The 13681-nt window shown below is 41.0% G+C and overlaps 1 protein-coding gene across 1 annotated transcript; it reads left to right on the forward strand.

The window, feature by feature from the left end:
• The first annotated feature begins 1002 nt into the window (after positions 1-1002).
• Positions 1003-13167, forward strand: LOC138908410 (uncharacterized). Its single transcript, XM_070199075.1, has 7 exons — positions 1003-1249; positions 1405-1554; positions 1627-1718; positions 1932-2177; positions 2883-3275; positions 4581-4703; positions 12853-13167. Exons 1-7 carry the CDS (start codon positions 1003-1005, stop codon positions 13165-13167), a joined length of 1566 nt encoding a protein of 521 aa, XP_070055176.1.
• The last annotated feature ends 514 nt before the right edge of the window (positions 13168-13681 follow it).

The raw sequence follows: 13681 nt of genomic DNA on the forward strand, positions 1-13681 counted from the left end.
TTCAAAATGTGATTCCAATGAGTCCAGCATGCATCATATATATGTATCTATTTTACTCTACCGAGCCGCGCTATAGTCGGCCGGGTATGGCACCTATTGTGCAATCACTAATCAGTTGGGTTTTACCGAGCTCCACGTGGCCGGGTATGATTCTACCGAGCCCTATGATGGCCGGGTACGTTTTACCGAGCCTATTACGGCCGGGTACGATATGATGATGGTGATGCCCACAAAGGCGTATGTTTTAAAAGTTTATGTATATATATGTATGTATCATGTGTTTCATGTCAGTAGCCCTCAGAGGTACCCAGATGTCACAGGTTGTATATTCTCTATCCCTGTTTACATTACTGTTCTTACTTATGCTTTCTTGCCTCACATACTCAGTACTTTATTCGTACTGACGTCCTTTTTATTTGTGGACGCCGCATGTCGTGCTGCAGGTCCTGATAGACAGGTAGACGTAGCTCCCCCACCACAGTAGGCTGTCCAGTTCAGCGGTTATTGGCGAGATCCCTTCTCCGGACTTTCCGTGGTCTTGGTATGCATTTTTGTTATAGACATTATGGGTATGTCGGGGCCCTGTTCCAGCAATGTTGTAGCACTTATGTTCCTTTAGAGGCTCATAGATAGGTGTCGACTTATGTATGGTTTAGAATGCCTTTTCGGCTGATTTTTGTTGTATAGTCTTTCATGGCATCATGATAGCTCGTACCTTATATATAGTTTCTTGACAGTCTTGTCGTCCCATGTTATGTATGTTCATGACATTATCTTTCATTGTTGGATGTTCATGATCCATGTCTACTATTTATATTGATCTTGTCGGCCCTTAAAGATAATAAGGAAGGTTAGATAAAATGTACGTTGGTGCTCGGCAAGTATGGCCCGGGTGCTAGTCATGACCCTCCAGTTGGGTCGTGACATAGGCCTCATCCTCCATATCCTTAAAGGCTTGCCAAGAATAATGGCGAGAATCAATTCAAAAAGTTCATTGTCATGATGAAGAGCCCATCTATCAATGTGCCATTAGTTGAAGCCTTAGAGAAAATGTCCGGTTATGCAAAGTTTATGAAGGATTTAGTGACAAGGAAACAATCGATGAATTTTGAAACTATAAAAATGACTCATCAAGTGAGTGCAATTGTGCATTCAATGGCTCCCAAGTTGGAGGATCCCGACGCTTTCATGATTCCTTGTACCATTGGGAGTGCCGAGTTTGTAAAAGCTCTTTGTGATCTTGGGGCAAGTATCAATTTATGCCCTATTCGATTTTTAAGACTTTGGGAATTGAGCAACCAAGACCCACATCTATGAGATTACAAATGGCCGATCGTACCATGAAGATACCATTGGGAGTGATTGAAGATGTATTGGTTCGTGTTGATAAATTCATTCTTCCAGCGAATCTTTTCATTCTTGATTGTGAGGTTGATTATGAGGTGCCGATTATTGTAGGTAGACCTTTCCTTGCTACGGGGAAGGCTCTAGTTGCTGTTGAAGCCAAAGAACTTACCTTCCAGGTTGGTGATGTAAAAATGGTTTTTGATGTGTGTAAGTCCATGCGGCAACCCAATAGCAAAGAGGTGTGTTAGTTCGTAGACTTGGTGACCGATGTGATTGTAGATGAAACAAGTGTTGTGATGAATGTTGATGATACATTTGAGGCCGTGTTGCTCAACTTTGGTGATGACGAAATGGATGGCTTCATGGAATGTGTAAACTCGTTGCAAGGAATGGGGTCGTACACTTATGAGCCCCGTAAATTGTCCTTGGATCTTGAAAATAGGACAACTCATCCAACAAAGCCCTCGATCTAGGAGCCTCCTATCTTGGAGTTGAAGTCTTTACCTCAAAATCTTTGGTATGAATTTATTGGCCCTTCTTCTAGTTTACCATTTATTCTTTCCTCTTGTTTGACTAACGTGCAGGTGGACTCTACATTGGCGGTGCTACAAAAGAGGAAGAAGGCTATTAGATGGACATTGGCGGATATTCGGGGGATAAGCCCCGCATTTTGCATGCACAATATTAACTTGGAGGAAGGTTCCAAACCATATATTGAATATCAAAGGAGACTCAACGAAGCCATGCAAGAAGTTATCAAAAAAGAGATCATCAAGTGGTTGGATGTCGGGGTTGTCTATCTCATTTCTGATAGTTTGTGGACTTGTCTGGTACAATGTGTCCCAAAGAAGGGGGGCATGACGGTGGTCACCAATGATAAGAATGAGTTGATTCCTACAAGAACGGTGACCAGGTGGAGAGTGTGTATGGACTATCGTAAGCTCAACAAAGTCACAAGGAAGGACTATTTTCCACTTTCCTTCCTAGATCAAATGCTTGATAGATTGGCCGGCCGTACTTTCTATTGTTTTCTTGATGGGTATTCTAGGTACAACCAAATTCTTATTGCTCCGGAGGATTAAGAGAAGACTACTTTTACATGTCCTTATGGTACTTTTTCCTTCAAGAGGATGCCATTTGGGTTGTGCAATGCACCGACGACTTTTCAAAGGTGTATGATGGCGATCTTCACGGACATGGTGGAGGATTACCTTGAAGTCTCCATGGATGACTTCTCGGTGGTCAGGAATTCTTTTGATGATTGTCTCGCAAACATGGATAAAGTGTTGGCAAGATGTGAAGAAACAAACTTGGTGCTCAATTGGGAGAAATGTCATTTTATGGTCGAGGAAGGCATTGTCCTTGGCCACAAGATCTCAAAGAATGGCATTGAAGTCGGCAAGGCAAAGATTGAGGTGATTTTTAAACTTCCACCTCCAACTTCAGTAAAAGTTGTGCGGAGTTTCTTAGGTCACGCGAGATTTTACCGGCGTTTCATCAAGGATTTCTCTAAAGTTATGAACCCTTTATGCAAGCTTATGGAGAAAGATGCTAAGTTCCACTTTATTGATGATTGCATGAAAGCCTATGAATTGCTAAAGTTCAAGTTGACTACTACTCCCATTATTACCGCTCCAAATTGGAGTGTTCCTTTTGAGCTCATGTGCGATGCAAGTTATGTAGCGGTAGGGGCTATTTTGGGGCAACGCATCAACAAGATTTTTCATCTGGTCTACTATGCTAGTAAGACCATGAATAGTGATCATGTCAACTACACCATTACAGAGAAAGATCGCCTTGCCATTGTCTTTGCTATGGAGAAGTTCTGCCCATACTTGATGGGTGCAAAAGTCATTGTCCACACGGATCATGTGACACTTCGCTATCTTATGAGCAAGAAATATTCTAGAGCCCGGTTGATGATATGGGTGCTTTTATTGCAAGAAATTGATATTGACATCCAAGATCGCAAAGGAAGTGAAAACCAAGTGGCGGACCACTTGTCTCGTTTGGAGAAGGAGGGGAGGCCGCATGATGGCCTTGAAATCAATGACTCCTTCCCCGATGAGAAACTCTTGGCTATTTCAATGAAAGAGGTGCCATGGTTCGTGGATCTAGCAAATTTCATTATAAGTGGTATCATCCCAAATGAGTTCTCTTCAAACCATAAGCTCAAACGGGATTGTCAAGACTATTATTAGGATGAACCATACCTTTTCCAGATTTGTATAGATAGAGTGATTAGAAGATGTGTACCGGAGGAGGAACAACTTGAAATTCTTGTGGCTTGTCATTCTTCGCCATATGGTCCTCACGATGGTGGAGCAAGAATGGTGGCCAAAGTGCTAAGTTGTGGTTTCTATTGGCCCACCCTTTACAAGGATGCAAATGATCTAGTCAAGCATTGTGATGAATGTCAAAGGGCCGGTGGAATCTCAAAGAAAAATGAAATGCCCCTTACCACCATTTTGGAGATTGATATTTTCGATGTGTGCGGTATTTGCTTCATGGGTTCTTTTGTGAGTTCTTGTGGAAACACCTACATCTTGGTCGCGGGTGATTATGTGTCCAAATGGGTTGAGGCCGTTGCTCTACCCAACAATGAAGCGAGAAGTGTGGTGGCATTTTTGAAGAAAAATATTTTCACAAGATTTGGTACTCCAAAGGCTATCATAAGTGATGGGGGATCACATTTATGCAACAAAGCTTTCGACACCTTACTCTCCAAGTATGGTGTCACTCATAAAGTCACGAGTCCCTATCATCCATAAGCAAGCGGTCAAGTGAAAGTCTCCAACCGGGAGATAAAGAGTATTTTGTCCAAAAGAGTGAATGCTAACCGAACGGATTGGTCCAAGAAACTTGATGATGCTTTATGGGCCTATAGGATGGCTTACAAAACACCTATCAGAATATCTCCATACCGGTTGGTGTTTGGAAAAGCTTGTCATCTTCCGGTGGAACTTGCGCACAAAGCCATGTGGGCTTTAAAGAAGTTGAATCTTGAGTGGGATGTCACCGCCAACTTAAGGGTGGCACATTTGAACGAGTTGGATGAGTTCTGGTGTCATGTATACACAACTTCGTCCTTATACAAATAGAAGATGAAATATCTTCATGAAAAATGCATTTGGAATAAAGAGTTTAAAGAGGTTGATCTTGTGTTGTTGTTCAATTTGCGATTACGGATGTTTCCTGGAAAGTTAAAGTCTAAATGGAGTGGCCCGTTTTAGGTTGTGGGTGTTACACCCTTTGGTGCTTTGAACTTAAAGAATAAAAATGATGAGGTATTTAGAGTCAATGGTCACCGGGTGAAGCATTATCTGGGAAAATTTGGTGATGGCCACGTCGTGGCAGTAATTCATTTCAAATAATAGTAATCTGCGTCGTGCCGTGACGTTAAATCAGGCGCTTCTTGGGAGGCAACCCATGTTTCTTTTCCTTTCTCTTTTTTTTTTCTTTTTCTTTAGATAGGCTTTATTTTGTGCTAACTGGTTTTGAAGTGTGTTGTAGGAATGAGTGTTCTATGCAAGGACCGTGCTGAGAAAAATTGGCTAAGTATGGAAAAAGTGCGTACCGCACAATTTTGAATGCTATAGCAAAAGTCAACTGCGACCGCATAATTTAAGGAATTCTGCGGCTGCACTCGTCTCTTAAAACCTTAGCCAAACCTGTTTATGATAAATAGTAGCCCTAATGCTATTGTTGAAACTATCCAATCTCTGAGAAATTAAAACAAAAGCTAAAATCTTGCACACAACTAATTGAATCATATGCCACTTAATTGAGCATCTGTGATGACTCCTCAATACCACTTCATCACTGGTATGTTCAGAGCATTTCTAGGATTCTTCAATTTTCTTAGTTTAGTTTACAATTTGTTAGTTATTTTAGACCATTGGTCAATTTAATATCTATATGGGGTGTGAATTGTGTTGGGTTGTGATGACCCAAAAATGTCATCTTTAATTTAAACATTAATTTCTGTGTTTTATGAAGATGTTGGGAGCTTACCTGCTATGAGTTACGTATCACCTGAATAGTTGATGTTAATGTCATTTTTTTTCTAGAAATATATTGCTTATGAAGCCACTGTTAGTATTGTTTTCATGTTATGTTACGTTGATTGGATTATGTATGTGTTGTTAGGATTGGTTTCTGGGATTTTCTGGCAGATGGATAGGCCCAGTTACAAAGGAAACTCTGGCGAAATTTTTGAAAATTTTGGGAGTTAGTAAAATTCGGGAAATTAAAATGTGTGAAAGAAGAGATAAGTTATGTTATGTGTTTGGGGGCGGACTCTACTTCTAATTCGAGGACTATTAACATGATGGACACCTATTGGATATGATAACAAGTGTAGGAGGCATATTATAAGTGATATGGGGTCTAAGGAAAGTCCTAAGTCTAAGCCAAGTTGGAAAATTTCATAATAGACTAAAGTTCCAAATGAGTACTCATAATACCACACTATGGACGATCATTTCTACATATATATAAGGAGTTATGTGATGGACAACCTATCAAATGAAAGATCTTCGAGTCTAGTTTCCAAATGCTTCAGACTTTTTGTCATTTGGATATGTATACAGAATGTTATGGCCATTTGAGACTTTCTGCCTCAAATCAGTAGCTACGACAGTAGGATGGGTGTTATGAGTGGGGGAACATTGGACACATTAGGAGGTATTGCCCTAGGTTGTCGAGTAACAGATCTCGGCAGGATTCCCGTGCCATCATACTGGCATTGGTTGCATCACCGCCTGCTCAACAAGCTAGAGGTAGGGGTCAGGCAGCTAGAGGTGGTGGTTATGCAATTAGAGGTGGAGACCAGGCTGTTAGAGGTGCAGGCCAGTTAGTTAGAAGTTGTCCTAGAGACGTGGTTTTGAGTAGTGGGCCCCAGCCCTGATTCTATGTATTCCCTGGTAGGCCTTAAGCCGAGTCATCCAACGCCGTGATCACAGGTATTATTCCAGTTTGCTATAGAGATGCTTCAGGTTTGTTTGAACCAGGATCTACTTATTCCTATGTGTTCTCCTACTCTGCTTTATATTTGGTTGTGCCTCTTGATTCTTTGAGTGCTTCTGTGCACGTGTCCACGCCGGTATGGGATTTTATCATTGTAGATCATGTCTATCATTCGTGTGTGGTTACTATTGAAAGTCTTGAGACTAGTGAGGATCTTCTACTTCTTGATATGGTAGATTTTGATGTCATCTTGGGTATGGATTGGCTGTCACCTTATCGTGCTATATTGGATTGTCATGCCATGCCGGGGTTGCCTCGATTAGAGTGGAAAGGAACTCCTGGTCATTCTACTAGCAGGATTATTTCTTATATGAAGGCTCGACGTATGGTCGAGAAAGGGTGTCTAGCCTTTTTGGCTTATATTCGCGATTCTAGTGTGAATGTTCCTTCTATGGACTCAGTACCAGTTGTTCGTGAATTTCTAAAAGTATTTCCTACAGATTTGCCTGGGATGCCACAGACAGAGATATAGACTTCTGTATTGATTTGGCTCCAGGCACTCATCCTATTTCTATTCCACCATACCGTATGACCCGACCAGAACTAAAAGAACTGAAGGAACAGTTACAAGACTTGCTTGATCAGGGATTTATTAGACCTAGTGTCTCGCCTTGGGTGCACCAGTGTTATTTGTAAAGAAGAAAGATGGTTCAATGCGAATGTGTATAAATTATCGACAGTTGAACAAGGCTACTATCAAGAACAAGTATCCACTGCCAAGAATTGATGACTTATTCGATCAGCTTTAGGGTGCCAAGGTGTTTTCAAAGATTGACTTGAGGTCTGGTTACCCTCAATTGAAAATTAGGGCATCTGATGTCCCTAAGACAACTTTTCGGATTCAGTATGGGCATTACGAATTCGTGGTGATGTCATTTGGGCTGACAAATGCCCCATCAACATTTATGGATTTGATGAATCGAGTGTTCAAGCCCTATTTTGATTTTTTTGTGGCTCTATTCATTGATGATATCTTGATTTACCCCAGCAGTTGAGAGGACCATGAGCAGCATCTTCGGAGTGTGCTTCAGACTTTGAAGAATAATCAGTTATATGCCAAATTTTCAAAATGTGAATTTTGGTTAGACTCAGTTGCCTTTTTGGGGCATGTTGTATCGACAGAAGGCATAAAAGTGGATCCTAAGAAGATTGAGGCTGTTCAAAAGTGGCCTAGACCTACTTCAGTTAAAGAGATCCGGAGTTTCCTTGGTTTGGCAGGTTATTATCGACGGTTTGTGGAGGGATTTTCGTCTATAGAATCTGCATTGACCAAATTGACCCAGAAGGGTGTTCTATACAGATGGTCAGACGAGTGTGAGTTGATCTTTCATAAGCTCAAGACTGCTTTGACTACGACGCCAGTGTTGGTATTGCCCACATGTTCAGGATCTCATACGGTATATTATGATGCATCTCACATTGGGCTTGGTGTTGTATTAATGCAAGATGGCAGAGAGATTGCATATGCGTTGCGACAATTGAAAGTTTACTAGAAGAATGATCTTGTTCATGACTTAGAATTGGCAGCCATTGTTCATGCACTAAAAATTTGGAGGCATTACCGTTACGGTGTCTTGTGTGTGGTATTTACTGATCATCGTAGCATACAGTATTTGTTCAAACAAAAAGATCTCAATTTGAGGTAGAGAAGATGGTTGGAGTTGTTGAAAGACTATGATATCACCATTTTGTATCACCCCAGAAAGGCCAATACGGTGGTCGATGCTTTGAGTAGAAAGGCTATGAGTATGGGCAGCCTTGCGTATATTCCGGTTGGTGAGAGGCCGTTAGCCGCAGATGTTCAGACTTTGGCTAATCAATTCATGAGGTTAGATGTTTCAGAACCTAGTCGGGGTCTAGCCTACACAGTTGCTCGATCGCTTTTATATGAGCGCACCAGAGAGCGACACGGTGCGGCACGGTGGTGTCAAGCAGGTTGATGTGGGAGATGATGGAGATCTGAGGATGCATGGTCGTATTTGTGTTCCTAATGTGGATGGGCTTCGTGAATTAATTCTTGAAGAGGCCCATAGTTCCCTGAATTCTATTCATCCGGGTGCCACCAAAATGTATCAAGATTTGCGGCAACATTATTGGTGGAGGAGAATGAAAAAGGATATAGATGCATATGTAGCTCGGTGTCTGAATTGTCAGCAAGTTAAGTACGAGCACCGGAGACCTGGTGGTTTGCTTCAGAAGTTAGAAATTCCTGAGTGGAAGTGGGAGCGTATCACTATGGATTTTGTTGTTGGACTGCCACAAACTCAGAGAAAGTTTGACGCAGTATGGGTCATTGTGGACAGGTTGACCAAGTCACCGCATTTCATTCAAGTAGCAGTTACCTATTTTTCAGAGCGGTTAGCGGAGATTTACATCCGCGAGATTGTTCGCCTTCACGGTGTGCTTGTGTCTATCATTTTTTATCGAGGTACACAGTTCACCTCGCACTTCTGGAGGGTTGTACAACGTGAGTTAGGCACGTGGGTTGAGTTGGGTACAACATTTTATCCACAGACAGATGGACAACCAGAATGCACTATCCAGATATTGGAAGATATGCTTCGCGCTTGTGTTATAGACTTTGGAGGTTCTTGGGATCACTTCTAGCCACTTGCAGAGTTTGCCTATAAAAATAGCTACCAGTCGAGCATTCGGATGGCTCCGTATGAAGCATTATATAGGAGGCGATGTTGTTCGCCAGTTGGATGGTTTGAACCAGGAGAGGCTCGGTTGTTGGGTACCGATTTGGTACAGGATGCCTTCGATAAGCTCAAAATTATTCAGGATCGACTTCGCACAGCTCAGTCTAGGAAAAAGAGTTATGCCGACCGTAAGGTTCGTGACCTTGCATTCATGGCGGGAGAAAGAGTATTGCTTCGAGTTTCACCTATGAAAGGTGTAATGAGATTCGGAAAGAAGTGCAAGTTGAGCCCTAGGTATATCGGAGCCTTTGAAATTCTTGAAAAGGGGGGGTGAAGTAGCCTACAGGCTTGAACTACCACCTAGTGTATCATCAGTTCATCCGGTATTCCATGTATCCATGCTCCGGAAATATCCATACAAAGGAGAGGTCAGCCGATTGAGGCAGCTATCTGGGAGTGTGATTCACACATACGGAGCAAATATCCACATCTTTTCACCAGCTAAGGTACTTATCTAATTCCGTTCGAGGACGAACGTTTGTTTTAGAGGTGGAGAATGTGATGACCCAAAAATGTCTTCTTTAATTTAAACATTCATTTCTATATTCTATGAAGATGTTGGGAGCTTATCTGCTATGAGTTACGTATCACCTGAATAGTTGATGTTAATGTCGTTCATTTTCTTGAAATATATTGCTTTTGAGGCCACTTTTAGTATTGTTTTCATGTTATGTTACCTTGATTGGATTATGTATGTTTTGTTAGGATTAGTATCCGGGATTCTCTGGCAGGTAGATAGACCCAGTTACAAAGGAAACTCTAGCAAAATATTTGGAAATTTTGGGAGTTAGTAAATTTCGGTAAATTGAAATGTGCGAAAGAAGAGATAAGTTATGTTATGTGTTTGGGGGCGGACTCTACTTCTCATTCGAGGACTATTAACATGATGGACACCTATTGGATATGATAATAAGTGTAAGAGGCATATTATAAGTGATATGGGGTCTAAGGAAAGTCCTAAGTCTAAGACAAGTTGAAAAATTACATAATAGACTAAAGTTCCAAATAAGTACGCATAATACCACACTTCGGACGAGCTTATCTACATATATATAAGTAGTTATGTGATGTACAACCTATCAAATGAAATTGCTTCGAGTCTAGCTTCTAACGCTTCAAACCATTTATACTTTGGATATGAATACAAAATGTTATGGCCATTTTACTGGACATGTGTCATATGCGCGCCCAGATGTGCGGCCGCGCACGTAGGAGCTCTTTTAATACCCCCAAGGCCGGGTAGGGAGAGGGGTTAAGTCATTTTTGAGCTAAAACCTGATATTTTAAGAGAGAAGTGAGAGTGTTCTAGAGAGAGGAAGAAGCTCAAGTGTCTTGCTCATCAAATCTTGCTCAAGCCTTGAAATCCAACATGAAATCTCTCAAGTTCTTCATCTAAGAGGTAAGGTTTCATACCCTTGTTTTTCAATTTCAGATTTGGGGAGAAGATGGTTGATTAGGAGTATGATTTTTGGGTGTAAGAGTATTATTTATATATGCTTATACCAATAATGTTTGTTGGAAGATTTTTGACTTCAAATGAATAAAGATTGGGCTAAAAATGGTAGAAATCTTCAAAGACATTATATTAAGATTTGAAGGTCCATTTGACATCGGAATTTGATAATTTTTGTATGATTGGACTCGTCTTGGAACGCGTGTTTGTATTTCATACGTTTTTCCGAGATTCGAAACGTGGACCCCACTAATAATTTTTGAGATGAATTTCGGACTTTAATCCGAAAAATTAGTAAATTCATATGGAATTAATTTCTACGATTTGTATTGAGTATATTGAATTGTTTATTACTAGATTTGAGGATTTCAGACATGAATTCGCGAGGCAAGGGTTTATTGGATTCTTGAATTTGGTTGCAAAGCGAGATAAGTGGCGTGGTTAACCTTGACTTGAGGGAATAGAACCCTTAAATTATTTGTTATGTGAAATGCATGTGAACGATGTATAGGCGAGGTGACGAGTGTCTATACGTCGTCAAATTAATTGTTTGCATAATTACTTGAAAAATCATAAATCATTTTAAATCATGAATTAATTATTATATTAATTGTTCTCTCGTGTTCTTTGCTCAATATCATGCCTTGAATCCATGCTATAATTGCTACATGCTTTATTTGATTTATGTGACTTAATTGCCAGTTGACGTTTAGCATACTAATTATTAAAATGCCTATTACATCCTTAAATTTTCACAATTAATTGCTAATTGTCATCACTTATTTCTAATAAATCATAATTATTGTATGCTTGGTGTCTTATAATTTCATATTAATTATTGCATTTATTGGAGTAATTTCTTTTATGAGAATTGGTAAATGAATATATTGGAGGAGCGGGTTGTATGTCGCAACAGAATTAATTGAAATGAATATATTGGAGGAGCGGGTTGCACGCCACAACAAAATTGATTGAAATGAATATATTGGAGGAACGGGTTGCATGCCACAACGGAATTGATTGAAATGAATATATTAGAGGAACGGGGTGAACGCCGCAACATAATTGATTGAAATGAATATATTGGAGGATCGGGTTGCACGCCGCAACAGAATTGAATATAGATATATGGTGGGATCGGGTTGCACGCCGCAATGGAAACTGATTGAAATGATAATTAGTTATGACTGCCGAGTTGGCTTTAACTATTGAAAAGAGACACCTGTTTTATTTCTATTATTGTTGTTATTATTGTTATTGCGTACAGGTTAATGTATGTGACCTGCCTTAGCCTCGTCACTACTTCGTTAAGGTTAGGCTCGACACCTACTGGGTACATGGGGTTGGTTGTACTCATATTACACTCTGCACTTCTTGTGCAGATACTGGAGTTGGTCCCAGCACCGTATAGTACATTTGCTTGGATTCAACTATTCGCAGGAGACTTGAGGTATAGCTGCATGTCGTTCGTAGTTCTAAAGTCCCCTTCCACTTTATCATAGCTGTGTATTTCTTTCAGACAGCTTTATTTTCATTCAGACCTTTATTTGTATTATTCTAGTAGCTTGTGCACTTGTGACACCAATTCTCGGATGGTATTTGGACATCGCTATTATTATGGATTATTCACTACAATTCAGACCTTACTTCCGCATTTGTTTCTTTGTTATTAATTAATTTAAAAATTATTTAAAATGGCTAATATTATTCTAACGTTGGCTTGCCTAGCAAGTGAAATGTTAGGCGCCATCATGGTCCCAAAGGTGGGAATTTTGGGTCGTGACATGGGTAAACTCCTAGTTGCTATTTGGGAACTCGGTATTTGGTTTTTCATGTTTAAGTGCTACTACAATGTCCAATTTGTCTATAAAAGCGAAACCCTAAGAACTCTGCCCGATTAAGTTCTGAAATGTGCGGCCGTAAAAGGAATTGTGCGGTCCGCATAAGTATAGATTATGGATTTGGTGAAGCAAGATTCTGCGGTCCGCAAAAATTCAATCGCGGCCACAGAAAAGTGTGTGCCGCCGTAGATCCGGGCATTCTCTGTCTTCAGAGAGTTGCTATTTTCATATATCCATTGTGCAGACGCTTTTAGAAAAGTGTGGACCGCACTTCAACTCTGCGATCGCATTTAAAATTTTACGGACCGCAGTTACTTTGCTACGGCCGCACTTCAAAATTGTGCAGTCCGTACAACCAGACCTGCGGCCACACTTGTAATTGTGCGGACCGCACTTCCATACCCTGCAACATGTTTTGATTTGTGAACTTCTGATTATCTGCACATGAATTAGAACTGACTCCTACTGTTGTGTGTTGCAGAAAATTATTAGATCCTGTGGTCGTGGTGATACATCAATGGGGAGGGATGAACCTTCCAGAGGCAGAGGCAAAAGCACTTTACCCCTCGGCATCCAAAGAGTAATCAATAAGAAAGCCACAGCAGGCCGAAGTAGACAGCTGGAGCCTGCCGAATCAAGTTCATATGCCCAATCTAGGGAAGTATCGGAGGGCGACTCAGTGGAAGAGCAGCCTGCTGTGCAATCACTGCCACAGCTACGTCAGGACAGATACCAACTTAGAAACGAGCCTGACTCTTCTAAGAGCACTTCTGAGGGTTCGGAAGGTAACAGTTAAGCTTCGGAACCTTCATCCACACATGCCCCCATTGCACCTGCTACCACAGTACATGTTGATGATCTCCCGAACGATGGCCAAGGGGGTGATACCAGAGTAGCTGGCCGAAGAAGAAAGAAATTTGGAAGATAGGTTCGTCAATCTTGCAGTCTTCTCTAGTTTCAGAGAGTGGTGGCCGTCAAGATCGCTCACTCTTGAGCATCAGTTCTTGTTGAAAAACCTTGATAAATACAACATAACGGTGTCGAGGAAGTTCTAGGAGCGGAAGGGGTGGACATGGTTCACTAAAAGTGTGGTAGATGCCAAAGAGTACTTGGTCCGGGAATTTTATACCAATGTGGAGCACATAAAGAAGGGGACCAAAGTGACAAAAGTGAGTAACCTGAAAGTAAGGTTTGATCAGAACACCTACTTGGTGTTTGAAGATGTTGAGCCAATGTAATATTTGGAAAAGCTGACTATGGGAGATGCAGCTCGCCCATGGCTAGCTGAAATTCTAGCAGCCCCAGGACCA

This window comes from Nicotiana tomentosiformis, chromosome 3, assembly GCF_000390325.3.
Source record: "Nicotiana tomentosiformis chromosome 3, ASM39032v3, whole genome shotgun sequence".
Lineage (NCBI taxonomy): Eukaryota > Viridiplantae > Streptophyta > Magnoliopsida > Solanales > Solanaceae > Nicotiana > Nicotiana tomentosiformis.

Bases quoted from the DNA above. Each gene is read 5' to 3' on its own strand.
- LOC138908410 (XM_070199075.1), top strand. From the start codon at position 1,003: ATGAAGAGCCCATCTATCAATGTGCCATTAGTTGAAGCCTTAGAGAAA. The intron at 2,178-2,882 runs GTACAATGTGTC...CCTTTATGCAAG, and splicing joins ATAGTTTGTGGACTTGTCTG to CTTATGGAGAAAGATGCTAA. The intron at 4,704-12,852 runs GTAATTCATTTC...TGTGTGTTGCAG, and splicing joins GTGATGGCCACGTCGTGGCA to AAAATTATTAGATCCTGTGG.